The sequence below is a fragment of the Belonocnema kinseyi genome, chromosome 9 (assembly GCF_010883055.1).
Source record: "Belonocnema kinseyi isolate 2016_QV_RU_SX_M_011 chromosome 9, B_treatae_v1, whole genome shotgun sequence".
Lineage (NCBI taxonomy): Eukaryota > Metazoa > Arthropoda > Insecta > Hymenoptera > Cynipidae > Belonocnema > Belonocnema kinseyi.
The window spans coordinates 98,378,500-98,400,333 of record NC_046665.1 but is presented as its reverse complement, the minus strand read 5'-3'; the positions used below and the strand labels follow the sequence as shown (position 1 = coordinate 98,400,333).

Here is a 21,834-nt window from a genome sequence, read left to right as displayed (position 1 = left end):
ATTTTAGTTTGAAACCCTTTTTTCAGAATTTAAGTATTTTGTAAAAAATTATATTTTTTGTTTAAAAATTAATTTTGTTTAGAAGAAAATTAAACTATTTTTGTTGTAAATTCGTCTTTTTGATTACAAAATTATTTCTTTGCTTGAAAGTTGAACTGTTTTATTGAAAATTATTTCATTTTTTAATTTTATTTTTCTGACTAAATTTAAATATTCAATTTTTGGTTGTAAATGTATCTGGTTTAAGTGAAAAGTCCTCTTTTTGGGTTGAATTTAACTGTTTTTAATTTAAAATAAATATATTTATTTCTTGAAATATAAACTATTACATTTATCTTTAAAAAAGCATCTTTTTTTTTAATTTTACTACTTGGTTCAATGTTTAACTACTTTTTAAATAATTCAATATTTTGGTTGTTGATTCCTTATTTTAGTTGGAAAACCTTTTTATTCATAATTAAAGTATTTCATTGAAAATGATATTTTTGGTCAAAAATTAATTTTTTGAGAAGAAAACTAAACTATTTTTGTTGAAAATTCGTCTTTTTGGTCAGAAATTTATTTCTTTGGTTGAAAATGAAATTATTTTCTCAAAAGTATTTGGTTCAAACGAAAATTCGTCCTTTTGGGTTGAAAATTAATCTATTGTGGTAGAAATTGCATCTTTTTTTTTAAATTAAAAATTACAACTTTTCGGTTGAAAATTAATCTTTTTTCAACTTTTTTAAAATCGTATTTTACTGTTGAATTTAACTATTTTTAATTAAAAATAAAAATATTGATTTTTTTTAAACATCAGCTATTACATTTATCGTTAAAAGTACATCTATTTTTGTTTGTTAAAATTCATCCACTTGGTTTAATGTTTAACTATTTTGTTAATAATTAATTATTTTAGTTGGAAAATCTTTTTTTTAAATCTAAGTATTTTGTTAAAAATCATTCTTTTTTTCAAAAATTAATTTTGTAGAAGAAAAATGAAAGTATTCCATGTTCGATTGAAAATTTAACTATATCTTTCGTTTTAGGTTCAAATTAAACTATTTTTGTTGAAAATTCGTCTTTTTGGTTAATAATTTACTTCTTTGGTTGAAAATTGAATTATTTTCTCAAAAATTATTATATTTTATTTTTCTAACTGTAAATTTAACTATTCAATTTTTAGTTGAAAATTAATCTTACTATGAAACGTCATATTTTTTGATAAAAAATTATTTTTATAATGTTAAATTTAACTTCAAGATTGATCCATTTGATTAAAAATTCTTTTTTGTTGTTGTTGAAAATTAATTTCTTAAACTAAAAATGTAACTATTCCATGTTCGATTTCAAAATTTTCCCCTTTTTTTGGTCAAAATTCAACTTTATTCTTTATTATTGATTTTTTTTTGGTACAAAACTAATCTCATTAGATGAAAAATCATCTATTAGTTACAAAATTTTATTTCTTTGGTTGAAAATTGAACTATTTTATTGGAAAAGTTCTTCTTTTTTATTTAAACATTTGATTATTTCGCGCAAAATTGCATTGTTTTCTTGAAAATTCAACAATTTTCTTAAAAAGTCATACGTCTTGGTAAAAAATTTAACTGTTTTGTTGAAAATTCGTCTTTTTAGCTGGATGATTCAACAGTTTCACTAAAATTTTGTTTCTTTCTTGACAAAATGTATTTTTAAAATTGAAAATTCAGCCATTTTTTGTATTTGATAATATATTTTTTTCTATAGAAATTTCACCTTTTTATTTGTTTAAAAATGCAACTCTCTTGTTAAAAATGATGTTTCGGTTGAAAATAAACTTTTTCGTTGAAAATTCACATTTTTTAGTTTTCAGATCGAAAATCAAACAATTTGGTAAAAATTTCAACTATATGATTGAAAATTGATGTATTTTGTTTAAAATTCGTATTTTTAATTTTTTAAGTTAAGCTCCTGAGTCGAAAGTGAATCTTCTTTCTTGAAAGTTAATTTTTTTGTGAAGTTTTATAATTTCAGTTGAAATGTCATTTTTTTGGTTAAAAATTGTTTTTTTTTTTTTAACTGAAGATTGATCTATTTTGTTGAAAATCTAAATGATTGGTTTTAAAATAATTTTTTTCTTAAAAATTTATATTCTCAGTTTGAAAGTTTAACTGCTTTATAGAAAAATCTCTTTTTGACTTGAAATTTTTACAATTTGGTACAAAATACAACGCTCTGGTACAAAATTAAACTTTTTTGCAGAGAATTCATCTTTTTTACTGACAATTAATTCTCCTCAATAAAAATTGCACTACATCATTTAAAAAAATATAATTACTGTTGTTCAAAATATTTAGTTAAATGTAATTTGTCGAAATTTTTTTTTTGTATTGTATATCATTGAACTATTTGGTTAACAAATTATGTATTTTGTTGAAAATTCGTCTTTTTGGTACAAAGATCAATAATTCGGTTATAAAAATGTTAAAATTTTTTTTTTTTAATTTTAAATTTTCTGGCATACGATTAATCTTCTTAATAGAATTTCGAAATATTTAGTAAAAAATATATTTATTTCGTTTATAATTCATATCTTATGGTAGGAAATATTTTTTTGGTTGAAAAGTAATCTTTTTTGATTATATTCAACAGATAAAATCTTAAAATTAAATTAATTAAAATCTTTTGTGGTTTAATTATCAACTATTAAATTTGTATTGAAAATTAGTATTTCCAGGTAGAAAAATCATTTCTTTGTTTGAAATTTTATTTCTATTTTCTTAAAAAATCTCCTTTTTTCAAATTAATGATTTTAACTGAAAATATTAACAATGTATACAATTAGTATTTCTTGCCAGAAAAATAATTTTTTTTTTGTTAATATTGTTTGAAAATAAATTTTATTTGGTTAAAAATTAATATTTTTACTGCAAATTTAAATTGTTCTATATTTGATTAAAAATTAATTTCTTTGGTTGAATATTCGTTTTTCTCAGTTTTAAAAATTCTTTGTTTTTAATAAAAATTAATTTCTGGGCTTGAAAATTTATCCATTTTATTGAGATTTCATTTTATTAGATAGGAATTAATTAATTTTTTGAACTGAAAATGTAACTTCCATTTTTGCTTGACAATTTTTATTTCTTAGACGAATATTAATTTCCTTTGTTCAAAACTTGTTTTTTTTTTTAGATAAAAATTAAATTGTTTTTGGTAGAAAATTGTATTTTTAGGTTGAAAATGTAACTTTTTGGTTAAGAATCCCTATTCCGTGTTAAAAACTTGTTGAAAATGTACTACTGAAAATTTAAATATTCCATTTTTCGTTGATAATGTATCTTTTTTAGTTCAAAATTTCTGTCTTTTGTTGAAAATGTTTTTTATATAAAATTCTAATATTTGGTTTAAAATCCAATTTTTAGTTGAATATTTACCATATTTGTTAAAAAAATCAATTCTTGTGTTGAAAGTTTAACTATTTTGTTGAAAATTTGTTTTTTAGTTGAAAATTATTATCTTTTTTAACTAAAAATATAACTATTCATTTAGGTTTGGATATTTATATTTTTAAGATCAAAATTCGTTTTTTTTTTGTTTAATTAAAATTTATGCAGTTTGTCTAAAATTCAATTTTTTGTGAAGAAAATTTAATTCTTGATCTTGCAGAGTCAACTGGAATATTTTTTTTGACGAAAACTCAATTTTTTTATAATTAAAAATTTTGCTGCTTTTGAAGAGAAGTTTAATATTTTTTCAAAAAAACAAAAAAAAAATGGAACTATTTGGTAGAGAATTTAAAAATTGTATTAAAGTCACCATTTTTGGTTAAGAAATCGTCTTTTTTTATTGAAAATTCAACTTTTTTCGTAGAAAATTATTTCCTGTTCAAAAATTCATTTTATGATCGTCAAAACGACTGCAATTTTTTTCAACAGAAAATTCAGCTATTTTTTTTTTAATTTATCTTTTTGATTTAAAACGTCATCGGTTTCAGAAGAAATTTAATGTTTTTAAATGAAAATGCAACTTTTTAGATACAAATTCTTCTTCTTTGCTTGAGTATTCAAATAATTTGTTTGAATCACTTTGCTAAGAAACCTTTTTTTTTAAGATTTATATTTTTATTTGAAAATTCATCTATTAATTTGAAATTTCAACATTTTCTATGAAAATAATTTTTTTTAAATTGAAAATTCAACTAATTGTTTACAATCAATTTCTTAACTGAAAATGTGATTTTTCCATTTTTTAAGACTGATCTTTTTTTAGTTGAAAATTCGGCTTTTTTTGGTAAAAAAATAATAATTTTCTTGGTGTGAAATTTCATTTTTGTTGGGGAAAAAACCATCAGGTATGTGTAAAATTAATTTTTTGCTCAAGTCATATTTTTTGTTAGAAAATTCAATTTTTGTAGAGAAAATTCGTCCTTTGGCTTGAAAGTTCGACAATTTAGATAAACTTGTATTTATATCTTGAATGAAAAATCTTTATTTGTTGAAAATTCGTCTTTTTGGTTCAATTTTTAAAATAATAAATTTTATCTTTTTTCATTAAAATATAAACTATGTCACTTTTTAGTTTCTATTTTTTTAGTTGAATATTCATCGTTTTTGTTTAAAAAAATTCCTTACTCTGGTTGAAAATTTAACTTTTTGATTAAAAATTTATTTTTTAGCTGAAAATTTATTTCTTAAACTGAACATATAGCTGTTCAATTTGGGCTTGGATATTTATATTTATAAGATGCAAATTCAATTTTTTTTTTTTGAAAATTCGTATTTTTTTGTTTAATTAAAATGTATGTAGTTTATCTACATTCGTGATTTAACTATTTGGTAGAAAAATACATGTATTTCATTATCAATTCGTATTTTTATGTCTTTTAATTGAAAATTCAAACAGTTTGTTAAAAATTCGTCTTTTTTGGTTGTGCTTAACTGTTTTTAATTTAAAATTAAAATTCAATTATTTATCTAAAAATGATTAATTTCTGGAGAATTCGTCTTTTTGGTTAAAAATTTAACGACCTGGTTGCAAATTCAGCTTTTTTTTTTTGTTGTTGTTAAAAGCTAATTTTTTTTAGCTTCGAAATTCATCATTTTATAATTATCATTTAAAAGTTAAAAAAAAAAATGGAAAACAACCATTTGTTTACAAAGCCTTATTGATCTCCTAGTTGTAAGATTGTTTTTATAAATAAAAGAAAAATCGAGAACGGTGAAAAGAAAATGAAAAATTGTCCAGGGAAAAATGAGGGAATATCGAAATTAAAATCTTGTAGAAATCTTCTTTTAATTTCCAATATAAAAATACTCAAAGATTCTAAGCCCTGAATTTTGTATCTCTTCTTTTTTCTTATTTTATTTAATTTTTTTTTCTAGAATTCGAACCCAGCCGCATTCTGTATTTGAACGAATAAATGATGACCTTTACACTAATGTGACGATATCGCTTCAAGATGCTTTGATTGGTTTTACCGTCGATATTACGCATTTGGACGGTCACAAAGTCACTCTAACGCGAGACAAGGTGACGAAACCTAATTCTCGAATTCGAAAGAAGGGCGAAGGTATGCCTAATTTTGACAATAACAATCTTCACGGTAATTTGTACATCACATTCGACATCGCCTTCCCGGAAAAAGACTTTACGGCCGAAGAAAAAGAAGGTAAATATGAAATTAAAAATTATAATTCTGAATAAAAGTGATGCAGGGTGGTCGCCCAGGTCAGGAAACGCCTGGAAATTAGGGAATTTAATGAGAAAAAGAAGAAGAAAAATTGGCAAAAGTTAGAAAATTTCTCTAAGAATTTAAAATAATTGTAGAGAATAATTTATTTATTTTATTAATTAATTTGATATTTCTTTATTATTAATTAAAGTATTTAACCGATTACTTGATATTTTCAAATATTCCAAGGAATTTTCAGGATTTTAAAAAAGTTTCGAGGGATTTTAAAAAATTTGCCAAGTATTTGAAATATTTGCAAATTTTAAGTAACTGTCAAGAATAATTGATTAATAATTTATTTGTTAATTATATTAATTAAGTTGATACTTATTTATTAATAATGAAAGAATTTAACAGATTTTTTAATATTTTCAAACACACCATGGAATTTTCAAGATTTTTAAAAAGTTTCGAGGGATTTCCAAAAATTGCCAAAGGTTTGAATAATTTGAAAACTTTGAGTAACTGTCAAAAATAATTAATTAATAATTTATTTCAATATTTTGAAGTTGTTTCAAAAGGATTTGAGGTTATTTAAAAATATTCAAGATATTTTCAGGAGATTGTAAAACATTTTAAAGAAAATATTTAGGGTTGTGAAAACTGAACTGAAATCTTTTCTGGATGAAAATGCAAATTTAAAAAACAAAGATTGACGTTTTTATTAAAAATTGAACAATTTTAGTACAAATTTCATCTTTATTGGATAAAAATGCAAATATTTTGTAGAGCACTCAAATATTTTGTTAAAAATTTATCCCTTTTGGTTGAAAACGTTCTTTTTTAATTTAAAATTCCATTTTTTTCGTAGAGACTTATTTTTTATGAGAAAGTTCATACTTTGCTCATAAAAAGTCACTTGAAACTTTTTTTTTTTTTAATGAAAATTCAACTATTTATTCTTTTTTTTTTAATAGAGTCATTTTTTTAAAGAAAAATTGTATATTTTTTTATGGAAATGCAACTATTTAGTAGAGAATTCAGGAATGTTGTTAAAAATTCATCCTTGTTGGTTGAAAAAATTCAATGTTTTCGTAGAAACCTATTTTTTGTCAAAAAATTTATATGTTGATCTTGAGAAGGCAACTGGAACTTTTTAAAATAAAAATTCAACTATTAAAATTAAAAAAAAAATAAATACTCATCTTTTTCAAGAGAAATTTCTTCTTTTTCATATAAAAATGCAACTATTTGGTAGTGAATTCAACTATTTTGTTAAAAGTTTATCCTTTTTCGTTGAAAACGTTCTTCTTTTTGAATTGAAAATTCAATTTTTCTCATAGAAATTAAATTTTTTGTTCAAAAATTCATATTTTGATCATAAAAAGTCACTTGATACTTTAAAAAAAAAAATGAAAATTCTACTATTTAATTTTTTAAATAAAAAGTCATATGTTTTAAAAGAAATTACTTTTATATATATATAAAAATGCAACTATTTAGTAGAGAATTCAACAATTTTGTAAAAAAATTATGCTTTTTGTTTAAAAATCCGTCTTTTTGAATTTAAAATTCAATCTTTTTCCTAGAAACTTATTTTTTGTCAAAAAATTCACATTTCAATCATAAAAAGTCACTTGAGACTTTAAAAAAAAAATGAAAATTCAACTATTTAATTTTTTAAAATAGAAAGTCATCTGTTTCAGTAAAAAATTTCATATTTTTGAATAAAAATGCTACTATTTGGCAGATAATTCAACAATTTTTTAAAAAATTTATACTTTTTGGTTGAAAACGTTCTTCCTTTTTAATGTAAAATTCAATTTTTTTCGCAGAAACATATTTTTTGTTAAAAAATTCATATTTTGATCTTGAAAAGTCAACTGCAACTTTTTTTGATAAAAATACAACTATTAAATTTAAAAAAAAAACTCATCTGTTTCAAGAGAAATTTACTCTTTTTTTATATAAGAATACAACTGTTTGGTAGTGAATTTAACTATTTTATTAAAAAGTCATCCTTTTTGGCTGAAAAAGTCTTTTCTTTAAAATGAAAATTCAATTTTTTCGTAGAGACTTATTTTTGGTTAAAAAATTGATATTTTGATCTTGAAAAATCAACTAGAACTTTTTTTTAATGAAAAGTCAACTACAATTAATTTCTTAACTGAAAATGTAACTTTTCTATTTTTTAAAGTTGACCTTTTTTTAGTTGCAAATTCGGCTTTCTTGGCAAAAAAAAATCTTGCTGTAAAAATTCCATTTTTGTGGAGAAAATTCGTCCTTTGGCTTGAAGATTTGACAATTTAGATAAACTTTTATTTATTTCTTGAATGAAAAATCCTTATTTGTTGAAAATTCATCTTTTTGGTTTAAATTTTTTAAAAATGAATTTCATCTTTTTTAATTAAAATATAAAATATGACACTTTTTAGTTTCTATTTTTTTAGTTGAATATTCATAATTTTTGATTGAAAAAATTCCTTTCTCTGCTTGAAAATTTAACTGTTTTGTTAAAATTTTATTTTTTAGTTGTATATTAATTTTTTAAACTGAAAATATAACTATTCAATTTTGGCTTGGAAATTTATATTTACAATTTAACTATTTGGTAGAAAATAAATTAAAATAGAAAAAAAAAAAACTATCAGAAAAATCCACTTGCAATTTTCTCAATAATTATATAAATAAACCATTTTCTTGATATATTTTTTGTGAGGCCACAAAAGTCTGGGAATTTAGAAATTGCAAATTTCCGGCCACCCTCTGATAGTATTCTAATTATTGATAAGGAAATTAAATAAAAAAAATTATTATTAATTTTTTTTTAATTTCAGCAATCAAGAAGCTCTTGAATCAGAGTTCCGCTAACAGGATATACAATGGGATTCGAGGAAATTGAAAATGAGGTACTATAGATTCCAATTAAAGAGGAGGAAAAATCGCATTGATTGCGCAAAACTTCATCCTTGCATCGGGTGCATCCAAATTTCGTTTCCTCCTCAAAAACAACCAAAAAAATTCAGTCCATATTTCTCGATTCGTACTCTAGCTTTCCAAAATTCTGAAAAAGAACTTTCTCAGAAGTTTTACAAGACTGGTAGATAAAAATTCGACGCGCATCGATGTTCGCGAGAACGTTTGAAAGGATTAAATGAATGATTTAACTTGATTGTTTAAGTTATTGTTTATACTGCTCTATGAGTAATGAATTTCTGAGGTATCGTCAAAAATATATTTTTTACGTGCCTAACTGAATGGATTGATAGTAGTGGAAGTGTGTATATATAAATATTTGTGGTTTAAATAAAATATATCTACCATCTAACTCAGTTATAAACAAAGTAGATCATTTTTTAAGACAAAAAGAAGACTTTTTTAAAAGAAAAAGTTGATTTTTTAACTAGAAAATTATGAATTTTAGACAAAAAAGTTCATTTTCAACAAATTGTTGAATTTCTACGCTAAAAAGAGACTTAAAAAATAAGAAAAATAATTAATCTTCAACGGAAATAATTTTAATTAAATAGTTGAATTTGCAAACTAAAAATATTTACATTTTAAATCAAAAGCAGTTGAATTAGTAAAAAAAAAGATTTTCCGTCAAGAAAGAAAAAGATTTCATTCAAATTCTTGAATTTTTCAGCCAGAAATAATTATTTTTTAATAAAATAATAAATCTTCACCATACAATATATTTTTAACCCGAAATTATAAATTTTCAACAAAATAGTTAATTTTCATCAAATAGTTCAACTTACAAACCAAAAAGAAACTTTTTTTTTTAATAAAATAATAAATTTCTAACAGAGTTGTTCAATTATTTAAATTTTAAATCAAAAAATATTTTTATTTTGAATCAAAAGCCGTTGATTTAATGAAAAAAAAATTTTTTTAAGTCATGAAAGGAAAATTTGATTCAATTTGTTAAATTTTCCAAACCGAGAAGAAACTTTAAAGAGAAAATAATGAGTCTTCGATAGAAATAAATGTTTAAAAAAGTAGTTCAACTTTTAATCAAATAGTTGAATTTGCAACCTAAAAATATTTACATTTTAAACCAAAAATTTTTTAAAATTAGGATTTTTTAAGACGGAAAGAAGACTTTTTTAAAACAAAAAGTTGAATTTTTAATTTAAAAATTATGAATTTTCGACAAAAAAAGTTTATTTTCATCAAATAGATTAATTTTCAAGTCAGAAAGAAACTTTTTAAAAAGAAAATAATGTGTCTCTAATAGAAATAAATTTTTAACAAAGTAGTTCAACCTTTAATCCAATGGTTGGAATTTCTACCAAATAATTGAATTTTCAAGCCAAAAGACACTTTTTTAAAGTAAAATCATGGATCTTCAACAAAAATAAATTTTTAACAAAGTTGTTGAATTTGCAACCTAAAAATATTTACATTTTCAATCAAAAGCAGTTAAATTAATAAAAAAAGATGATTTTTAGTCAAGAAAGAAAAAGATTTTAATCAAATTCTTGAATTTTTCAGCCAAAAAGAATTATTTTTAAATAAAATAATAAATCTTCACCGTACAATATATTTTTAACCCGAAATTATGAATTAAAAAAAAAAACAGTTAATTTTCATCAAATAGTTCAACTTACAAACCAAAAAGAAACTTTTTTTAAAATAAAATAATAAATCTATAACTAAAATAAATTTCTAACAGAGTTGTTCAATTATTTAAATTTTAAATCTAAAAATATTTTTATTTTGAATCAAAAGTCGTGGATTTAATGAACAAAAAAAAAAAGATTTTTAAGTTATGAAAAAAAATTTGATTCAATTTGTTGAATTTCCAAAGAGAAAATAATGAGTCTTCAATAGAAATAAATTTTTAAAAAATTAGTTCAACTTTTAATGCAATAGTTGAATTTGCAACCTAAAAATATTTAAATTTTAAGTCAAAAGCAGTTGAATTAATAAGAAAAAGAAAGATTTTCAGTCAAGAAAGAAAAGTATTTCAACCAAATTGTTGAATTTCAAACAGAAGAAGATTATTTTCGTCAGTTAGTTGAATTTTCAAGCCAAAAAGAGACTTTTTTAAAATAAAATAATAAAGCTTCATTAAAAATAAATTTTTTAGAAAAGTAGTTGAATTTTTAATCAAATGATTGAGTTTTCAATATAAAAATATTTTATTTTTGAATGAAAAGCAGAAGAATGATTAAAAAAGAAGAATTTATCAACAAAAGAGTTGAATTGTCAATCAGAAAGATCTTTTAGTCAAAAAAGAAAAGGATTTCAACCAAATTTTTAAGTTTTCAAGCCAAAAAGACGAATTTTATACCAAATGGTTGAACTTTTACTCTGAAATTATGAATTTGAATTAGTTGAATTAATAAAAAAATGATTTTTCAGTTATGGGGGAAAAGAAGTTTCAATAAAATTGAGGAATTTTTCAGCCAAAAAGATAACTTTTCCAACTAAAATAAATTTTTAACAGAGTGGTTCAAACTTTTAATCAATTATTTGAATTTTAAATATAAAACGATTTTTATTTTGAATCAAAAGCGGTTGATTTAATAAAAAAAGAAGTTTTTTAGTCAAGAAAGAAAAAGATGTCAGCCAAATTGTGAAATTTTTTAGACAAAAAGATTACTTTTCTACAAAATAGTTAAATTTTTAACCCAAAATTATGAATTTTCAACAAAAAGTTAATTTTCTACAAATAGTTAATTTTCCTCAAATTGTTTAATTTACAAAACTGACTTTTATACCAAGCAGTTGAATTTTTAAACACAAATTGTAAATTTCAACAACAAAATGAATTTTTTTTTAATATTTCAACTTTTAATCATATAGTTGAATTTTTGTACTAAATCGTTGAATTTTCAAGCAAGAAAAATACGAGTTTTCTACCAAATGGTTGAAAATTTTAATCCGAAATTATAATTTTTCAACTTTTTTTAAATAGTTGAAAAATTAAAAAAAAATTGGATTTTTTCAAGACAGAAGGAAGACTTTTCTTTAAACAAAAAGTTGAATTTTTAATTTTAAAATTATGAATTTTCGACAAAAAAAGTTTATTTTCATCAAATAGATGAATTTTCAGGTCAAAAAGTAACTTTTTAAAAAGAAAATAATGTGTCTTTAATAGAAATAAATTTTTAACAAAGTAGTTCAATTACGAATTTTCAATCGAAGGGCTCAATTTTCAACTAAAATTATGAATCTTCAACCAATAAAGTTCATTTTTAACAAACTTGTTTAATTTTAACCAAACAATTGAATTTTCAGTCTATAAATATTTTATTTTTAGACCGAAAGCAGTTGAATTAATAAAAAAAAAAAGATTTTTCAGCTATGAAAAAAAATATTTCGACCAATTTGTTGAATTTTTCAGCCAAAAAAATGATTTTTCTACAAAACATTTGACCTTTTAACCTGAAATTATGAATTTTCAACAAAAAGTTAATTTTTATCAAATAGTTTAATTTTCAAGCCCAAAAGTGACTTTTTAAAATAAAATAATGAATCAGAAAGAATTTTCAATCATTAAATTTTTAACCTGAAATTATTGTTAAATTTTCAAGCCAAAAATAGATAATTAAAAAATAAAATAATGAATCTGCAACAAAACTAATTTTTTTTAAAAGTATTGCAACTTTCAATCAAATAATTGACAATTCAAACTAATTGTTGAATTTTCAAGACAAAAAGATGACTTTTCTACCAAACAGCTCAATTTATAACCCGAAATTGTGAATTTTCAACAAAAAAATTAATTTCCATCAAATCGTCAAATTTTCAAGCAAAAAAGAGACTTTAAAAAAAATAAAATAATGAATCTTCATCAAAAATCAATTTTTAACAAAGTAGTTCAACTTTGAATAAATCAGTCGAATTTTCAAACTGAAAATATATTTTTTTTAAATCAAAAGCAGTTGAATTAATAAAAAAAGAAAGATTTTCAGTCAAGAAAGAAAAAGATATCAAACAAATTGTTGAATATTTCAGCCAAAAAGATTACTTTTCTACGAAATAGTTCAATTTTCACCCCGAAATCAATTATTAGAATTTTAAATCGAAAAATATTTTTATTTTGAATCAAGAGCAGTTGATTTAATAAAAAAAAAAGATTTTTAAGTCATGAAAAAAATTTGAACCAATTTGTTGAATTTTCCAGCCAAAAAGATGACTTTAACGAAATAGTTGAATTTTTACCCCGATATTATTAATTTTGAACAAAAAAGTTCATTTAAAAAAAAATAAAATAATTAATCTTCCACAAAAATAAATTTTTAACAGAGTGGTTAAACTTTTAATCAATTATTTAAATTTTAAATCTAAAAATATTCTTATTTTAAATCCGAAGCAGTTGAATTTTCAATCCAAAAATAGATTTTCTTAAAATAAAAGAATGAATCTTCAACAGAAATAAATTTTTAACAAGGGAGTTAAACTTTTAATCAAATAATTGAAAAGTCAACCCAATCTTTGAACTTTCAAGCCAAAAAGACAAGTTTTCTACCAAAAATTTGAACTTTTAACCGGAAATTATGAATTTTCAAGAAAGAAGTTAATTTTCATCAAATAATTGAAATGTCAAGGAAATTGTTGAATTTTCAAGCCAAAAATAGGCATTTTAACTAAAATAATAAATCTTCAACATAAAATAAATTCTTAACAAAGTACTTCAACTTAAAATGTTTTTCTTTAAAAAAAAGACAGTTGAATTAATTTAAAAAAAACGCTAATTTTTTTTAACAATAATTGATTTTTCAACCAAGACATATTCTTCAGTTGAGAAAGACAAAAATTCCAACCAAATGGTTAAGACTTTAAGCAAAATAGATAACTTTTCTACCAAACAGTTGAATTTTTAACCTAAAATTATGAATTTCCATCAAAAAACTCCATTTTCATCAAATAGTTGAATTTTCAAGCCAAAAAGAGACTTTCTTAGAATAAAATAATGAATCATTAACAAAAATTAATTTAAAAAATCAAATAGTTGAATTTTCTACCAAATAGTTGAATTTTCAATCCAAAAAGACGACTTTTATATCAAGTAGTTGAATTTTTTAACCCAAATTATAAATTTCAACAACGAAATCAATTTTTTTTTAAATAGTTCAACTATTAACCAAGTAATTTAAAAATTATGAAAAATTACAAATTTTTAATCAAAGGAATAAATTTTCAATTAATTGATGAATCTTCAACTAATAAAGTTAATTCTTAACAAGATAGTTCAATTTTAACAAAACATTTGTATTATTAATCTAAAAATATTTTTATTTCAAATTGAGCAGTTGAAATAATACAAAAAAAATATTTTTCAGTCAAGAAACAGAATTCCACCAAATTGTTGGATTTTCCAGCCAAAAAGACGACTTTTTTACCATCAGTTGAATTTTTAGCCCGAAAGTATGAATTTTTGACAAAATGGTTGAAATTTTTATTGAATAGTTGAATTTTCAATCTACAATTACTCTAGTTTTAAATAAAGTCAGTTGAATTATTTAAAAAAAAAAGAATTTTTCAACAAAATAGTTCGATTTTCAACCAAAAAGATTATTTATTTATGGAAAAAAAATTTCAACAAAATTGTTGAATGTTTAACCCTAAAAGACGACTTTTCTACCAAAAAGTTGAAGTGTTAACCCGAAAGTTTGAATCTTCATAAAAAAAAAAATGAATTTTTAAGAAAGTAGTACAATTTTTAACCAAATTGTTGAATTTCCAAGACAAAAGAGGAATTTTCATCTACAGTAATGAATATTAAAAAAATATAATTTTTTAACAAAGTTGTTTAACTTTAACCGAATATAGTTGAATTTACAACCTCAAAATATTTTATTTTTAAATCAAAAAGAGTTGAATTAGTAAAGAAACACGAATTTTTCTACAATATGGTTGATTTTTCAACCAAAAAGATTTTTCAGTTGAGAAAGAAAATGATTTCAACAAAATCGTTGAATTTTCCAGGAAAAGAAATTACTTTTCTATCAAAAAGATGAAGTTTTAACTCGAAATTATGAATTTCAAAAAAGTTCATTTTTCACCAAAAAATTATATTTTCAACGTATTTTTTTATTTTGAAGCTAAAAAGAGGCATTTTAAAGGAAAAAATGAATTTTCAACCAAAAATAAATTTTCAACGAAAAAGCAGCTATATTAATCCAAAAAACATTAATTTTTCTACAGTATAGTTGATTTTTTAACCAAAAAAGAATTTTCAGTCAAGAAAGAAAAAAATTTCAATTTATAAAATTTATTCTTTTTTATTTATAAAATTTTCAACAAATTTGATTTTCAACTGAATTATTTTTTAATTATAAATGAAAAATAATGGAATTGTTTAAACAAGTAGAATTTATAAATAAATTAGTTGATTATTCAATAATGAAATATGTTTAAGTACAGAAAAGCATATTTTCAAAACAAAATTGTTGAATTTTCAAGCCAAAAAGAAGAATTTTCTACAAAAAAGTTGAATTTTTAAATTAAAAAAAGATTTTCCAGGTAAGAAAGAAAAACTTTTTCCACCAAATTGAGGAATTTTCAAAGCAAAAAGATGAATTTTCGACAAAATAGTTCAATTCTTAACCCAAAAATATGAATTTACAACGAAAAGTTAATTTTGATCTAAACAGTTAAATTTACAACGAAATAATTGAAGTTGGAGGCAAAAAAGACTAGAAATTATTTTTAGTCAAGAAAGAATAAAATGTCCACAAAATTATAAAATTTTCATGGCAGAAATAAGAATGTTTTGCAAAACAGTAAAATAGCGCGGCCTAAAACATGCATTTTGAACAAAAAAGAAATATTAATTTTCATCAAAATTAGTTCATTTTCAACCGAAATAGTTGAAATTTCTTAATAAGAATACGAATTTTTAACTAAATATTTTATTTTTATACTAAAAAAGATTTTTCAGTCACGCGAGAAAAAAAATTCCATTAAATTGTATCATTTTCAAACCAAAAAGATAAATATAAAAAAGATAGTTTTTAAACAAATAGTTAAATTTTCTAAGAAAATAGTGGAAATTTCAACCAAAAATTGTTGAATTTTCGACAAAATAATTAGGTTTTCAACTATTTTGTTGAAAATTAGTTTTATTTTGTGCTTATAATTAATTTAAAAAAATGAAAATTTGAGTTTTCTATTTTGGCTGAAAATTAAACTTTTTTAGTTGAAACATTTTTTTCTAGGAAACTATTCTTCTTCGGTAAATATTTCCTATTTTTTGTTGAAAATGCAACGATTTGTTTGAAAATTCAAATATTTTGTTAGAAATGCAATTATTTATTTGACAATTTAAGTATTTTGTTAAAAATTCAAGTATTTTGTTAAAAAATATTTTTGGTTAACAACTCATCTTTTTTGTTAAAGTTTAATATGTTTAGGATGAATTCAACTGTTTAGCATTTTAAAATTAAAATATTTTTTTATTGAAATATGTACTATTACATTTTTCGTTGAAAAATCTTCTCTTTTTTGTTCAAAAATTGAACTACTTGATTCAGAAAGCATTTTTTTTTTTTGAAAATTTATTTTTTGTTTGAAAATTCGTTGTTTTATATCAAAAATTAATTTTTTGTTAATTGGAAATTTGACTATTCCAGTTGAAGATCCATAATAATTTTAGTTCAAAATCTGTCTCTTTATTTCAAAATTGAGTTATTTTGTTAAAAATTAGTTGTCTTTGTGTTTATAATTAATTTTTTTAAATACGAAAATATAACTTTTTCCATTTGTTTATTTTAATTCGTCTTTTTTTTAAATAGAAAACTGATCTGTTTGGTTTGAAATTTCCTCTTTTTGGTTAAAATGCACCATACACGGTTAATTCAAATTGCGCAGGCCCAAGGAGCGGGAAGCCCTCATTGGTTTGAATTGAGTACGTATTTATTGATTTCAAATCAACCCGCGCTTTTCGGTACATGCGCAGTTGAGAAAGTTTCGTACTGTGCGCTCATCGGTACAAGGCTACGGCAGCGAATGAACGTCGCTTGGCAAAAATAAGCTGCAGGTCGCGGTAGAGGTGGCGGGCCCCTCCAGCCTTCAAATTATTGAGCGTGCACGTTTCAAGGCCGTTCAAAAAGGCGAACTTTGTTAGAAATTCAAATGGCTTGTAAAAAAATTGTTCTTCTGGGTAGCAAATTGACCTTTTATGGTAGAAGTCGTCTTTTTCGGTTCGATCAATAAATTTTCAATTTAAATCTGAAATTGTGTTATTCCATTCACAAAAGATTCTATATTCAAAATGTTAGAAGATTAAAATTCTGGTCTTTGAATACTAACGGTCAGGGAAAAATCAGAGAAAAGTTAAAGAAAAATAATTTTAAAGAATATATAATCATTATTTATTCACTTTGCTACAAAATATCACATTTCTCTCCAGATATGTACATCTGATCCTAGAAGCAATAACAATATAAACGCATGTTGAAGTCGTCGACACAGGCACTCTGCTTCCCATAGGCATTCAGTCTGCTCACAGACCCCATCATTTTCATCTTCCCATCATCAATTCTGTATCTCACCGACCCTTCGAAAATTGCACCACCCGGTTCAGTTTCCAAAGTTGTAGTGAAATCAATCCAAGGTGCTTTTCCTTCTTCCCCGTCTTCCTTGTCACTCCACATCTTCGCATCTACAAGTTTCTTGAGCTTCAGAACAGCACACTGCGGATATTTCTTGAGCATTCGATTCAGTTCATCTATTAGAAATTTGACGCTCTTCTGCAAATTAGGATCAGTCAGAGAAACATTGTTGCTTCCATGACACATACACCAGTGCTCAGGTATATCAGCCACGGAGCATGTTCGATGATCCGGAATCGGAAGGAACCAGCTGATTCCCCTGGTAATTTTCTGGGCCAGATCTTCAATCCTCTTCCTCACGAACTCTTCCTTCAGCCGTTGAGGATCCAACAAGTCTTGCAAGGTCTCGTGAAGATCAAAAGGTGTTGTCAGGCTTCTTGAGTTTCTTCTTAAATTTCCCCAGGCCACTGGAAATCTCTCCTTCCACCAGTCTGGCAACACCAGAAAGACGAACGGAAGACTGTCTTCAAGTCGACCTTGATAAGTCTGACGAAATGATCCCCATCTCATGCCATGATCACTCATCATGATCAAAGCGGAATTCTCGAGGAGCTTTTCCAGTTTAAGACTCTTGACAAAATCACTGTAAGAATCATCCCCTAGTTGAGGAAACTCGAGGAAGTCATGACTCAAACTGGTTTGCCAGAAAAAAGCAAAGTAGGGGTCGTTTTTGAACTCTAGAGCTACCTTATGAGTATACTGAAGAAGGGTGTCAAAGTTTTTTCTCGTTCCCAGGCAGAGTTTTGCGTTTAGCTTGTGGCTGTTCCCGATGTCGTTTTCTGCTGCGACACAGAAAGGTCGGAGGTAGTAGTCTGTTGGTTGAACTCTGAAGCCTGGCTTCAGATAGTTGAAGGTTGTAATTTCACAAGCGTCTTCTCCGAAGATTGTCCGGAAGCCAGAGGAACTGAAATTCTTCCAGATAAAGGGACAGTCGTCGAATGGCTTTTTGTGGTCGGTCCAGCAGGTGTTTTGGAATTCTTTTTTGGAGAGTCCGGACAGCACAGGTACTAGGTTTGGATAGGTGTTGTCTGCTACTTTGTTGTAGCCAACCATTTCCACAGCTCCGAGATCTTGGAGAGATTTTAGTGTCTTTGGCATTGTCCTGTGGAAGTTGAGCCTTGAAATGGCATCTAATCCTACAATTAGGATGCTGAGGTAAGGTGTTTCTAGGTCCGGTTTTGTCGCCTTGAGACATCTTGCTTCGACCTTTGCTTTGCGAGGCAAAAATGCGTGATAGTCGCGGTAGATGACTTCGTTGTTTTTTGAGCATATGACTTTGATGAATTCTTCAGTGATAGTCACTGAATCTTGGAAGCGGTGACAGTCTTTATCGTATCTGAAACGGATAGTTTAGATATTTTTTATTAGGATTTTTGTGATACTTTTTTGATATTGAATTTTTTTAGTGTAAGAATTGGGATAGAGTTTTGAAAGAAGATTAATGTTATTTAGATGTAAAAACCTAGAGAACCTAGAGATATTCGAATTATATCCTTTTCAGGCATCGGGCTCACTTCTAAAATTAAAAATAGTTGGAGAGTGTCGATCAGGTTGGGACACTGTATAAGTTGGGACGATGCGTTTTTCTCCAATTCTTTGCACTGTTACCAAGCGTTGTCCCAACCTATACAGTGTCCCAACCTGTATGCCACACCCCTATAGTGTTACTAATTTGAAAAAATAGTGTAACAATAGTGTCATAAAAATTTTCCAGTACAGTGAAACACTTCAATAGCCCTCCCTTCTATAGCCATTCCGAGAATTGAAGCCGCGCCGTCGGTAGGTATAACAGGAACTGTGCGGGGGCCGCGGGGTCTGTGGTTGTCACTTCAGGCGAGCAGTCAAGCGTGAACGAACAAAAGCGGAGTGGGCTACAATGAGTTAATTCACACTCAAGGTCAGCCCCAAAATCGGCGGTATAAAATAGTTTCACTGTATTAAAATCATGTGCAGTCTGAACTTGAATGTGCATAGTTCGAAATTCAAAAATAGTGTGCGATGGAAAATTAACTTTATTTTTTTTCCAAAAAATATCTAGTTTTCTGTCCTAATCTTTTAAAACAAACTTTAGGTTTTATGTAAAAAGTTATTGTTTAGTTTTAAAATTATGGAAATTCCTATTTACTTATGGCAGTCTTCAGAGTCTTCCCTTTTCTGTATAGATTGAGACAGCGTGTTTTTCCAACTTATATAGTGTCCTAACCTATGGTGTCCTGACCTATTCAGTGTCCCAACCTATTCAGGATCCCAGTCTACACAGTGTCCCAACCTATATAGTGTCTCAATCTATACAGTGCCCTATCCTACATGATGCCCCAACCTATACAGTATCCCAAATCTATACAGTGTCCCAACCTTTATAGTGTCCCAATATATACAGTCTCACGTCCTACATGATGTCCCAACCTATATGGTGTCCCAACATATTCAGTGCCTCAGCCTATATGATGTCCCAACCTACAAATGCGTCGACCTATATGGTGTCCCAACCTATACAGTATCCCAAACCTAGACTGTGTCCCAACCTGTACAGTGTCCCAACATATAGTGTCCCAATATATACAGTCTCCCATCCCACATGATGTCCTAACCTATGATGTCCCAACCTATATGGTATCCCAACATATTCAGTGTCCCAACCTATTCAGTATGCCAACCTACATAGTGTACCAACCTACATAGTGTACCAACCTATATAGTGTTCCAACCTATGCAGTGTCCTATCCGACATGGGGTCCCAACCTTTATTATGTCCCAACCTATATAATGCGCCGACCTATATGGTGTCCCAACCTATACAGTTTTCCAAACCTAGACTGTATCCCAACCTGCACAGTGTCCCAACCTATATAGTGTCCCAATATATAGTCTTCCATCCTACATGATGTCCCAACCTACACAGTATCCCAATCTATAGTGTTCAAATCTATACAGTGTCCCATCCTCCATGTTGTCCCAACCTATATGATATCCCAACCTGTACAGTATCCCAACTTATTCAGTATCCCAAAATACACAGTGTCCCGTTCTACATGGTGTCCCAACCTATATTATGTCCTAACCTATTCAGTGTCCCAACCTTCACAGTCTCAATATATGTAGTGTCCCAATATATACAGTGTCCCGTCCTACATAATGTCCCAACCTATACAGTATCCCAAACCTATACTGTGTCCCAACCTACACAGTGTCCCAACCTATAGTATCCAAATCTATACAGTGCCCCATCCTCCAATGTTGTCCCAACCTGTACAGTATCCCAACTTATTCAGTATCCCAAAATACACAGTGTCTCGTTCTACATGGTGTTTCAGCCTATATTATGTCCTAACCTATTCAGTGTCCCAACCTTCACAGTCTCAACATATATAGTGTCCCAATATATACAGTGTCCCGTCCTACATGATGTTCTAACCTATACAGTATCCCAAACCTATACTGTGTCCCAACCTACACAGTGTCCCAACCTATAGTATCCAAATCTATACAGTGCCCCATCCTCCATGTTCTCCCAACCTGTACAGTATCCCAACTCATTCAGTATCCCAAAATCGACAGTGTCCCAACGTATACAGTGTCTCGTTCTACATGGGGTTTCAGCCTATATTATGTCCTAACCTATTCAGTGTCCCAACCTCCACAGGGTCCCAACCTATATAGTGTCCCAACCTATATATTGTCCCAATATATACAGTGTCCCGTCCTACATGATGTCCCAACCTATACAGTATCCCAAACCTATACTGTGTCCCAACCTACACAGTGTCCCAACCTATAGTGTCCAAATCTATACAGTGCCCCATTCTCCATTTTGTCCCAACCTGTACGGTATCCCAACTCATTCAGTAACCCAAAATACACAGTGTTTCAACCTATGCAGTGTCCCGTTCTACATGGTGTCCCAACTTATATTATGTCCTAACCTATTCAGTGTCCCAACCTTCACAGTGTCCCAACCTATATAGTGTCCCAATATATACAGTGTCCCGTCCTACATGATGTCCCAACCTATACAGTATCCCAAACCTATACTGTGTCCCAACCTACACAGTGTCCCAACCTATAGAGTCCAAATCTATACAGTTCCCCATCCTCCATGTTGTCCGAACCTGTACAGTATCCCAACTCATTCAATATCCCAAAAGACACAGTGTCCCACAGTTGGGACAGTGTCCCAACCTTCACAGGGTCCCAACCTATATAGTGTCCCAATATATACAGTGTCCCGTCCTACATGATGTCCCAACCTATATATTGTCCCAATCTGTATAATTTCCCAATCTATATAATGTCTTAATCTATAGTGTCCTGTCCCACATGATGTTAGTTAAAAATATATTTTGGAATTTAAGAACTTTTGAAGAAATTACAAATATTTTAAATCCTTGAGAATATGAAATCCTTAAAAGTATTCCAAAAATTTAAAACATTATTTTTAATTTCTTCCGAACTTCTCCAAACAATTTCTAATCCTGAAAAATGAAAAAACTTTGAAAATTCCTGGATGCTTTTTTTGAAATATTTGAAATCTGAAAATCTTTGCGAATTTCGTCAAAAAGCCTAGAATAAATTATACTTATATATAACCTTAAACATCACTCAAATTATAATTCTGTTGAAGATCTTTTTCAT

General features: G+C 26.2%; 2 protein-coding genes across 4 annotated transcripts in view; one reads left to right on the top strand and one right to left on the bottom strand.

Moving 5' to 3' along the window:
- Positions 1 to 8,924, top strand: part of LOC117180092 (dnaJ homolog shv) — a 22,252-nt gene extending 13,328 nt beyond the window's left edge. Inside the window, exons 4-5 of the mRNA XM_033372410.1 lie at positions 5,343 to 5,629; positions 8,470 to 8,924. Of these exons, the coding sequence (XP_033228301.1) occupies positions 5,343 to 5,629; positions 8,470 to 8,534 (352 nt within the window). The 3' untranslated portion in view covers positions 8,535 to 8,924. The remainder of the gene's footprint in view (positions 1 to 5,342; positions 5,630 to 8,469) is intronic.
- Positions 8,925 to 16,975: 8,051 nt separating this feature from the next.
- LOC117180217 overlaps positions 16,976 to 21,834 on the bottom strand; it is a 19,492-nt gene continuing 14,633 nt past the window's right edge. For all 3 annotated transcript variants that reach the window (XM_033372602.1, XM_033372603.1, XM_033372604.1), the window contains exon 5: positions 16,976 to 18,538. In XM_033372602.1, coding sequence (XP_033228493.1) covers positions 17,017 to 18,538 — 1,522 coding nt within the window. In that variant the 3' untranslated portion in view covers positions 16,976 to 17,016. The remainder of the gene's footprint in view (positions 18,539 to 21,834) is intronic.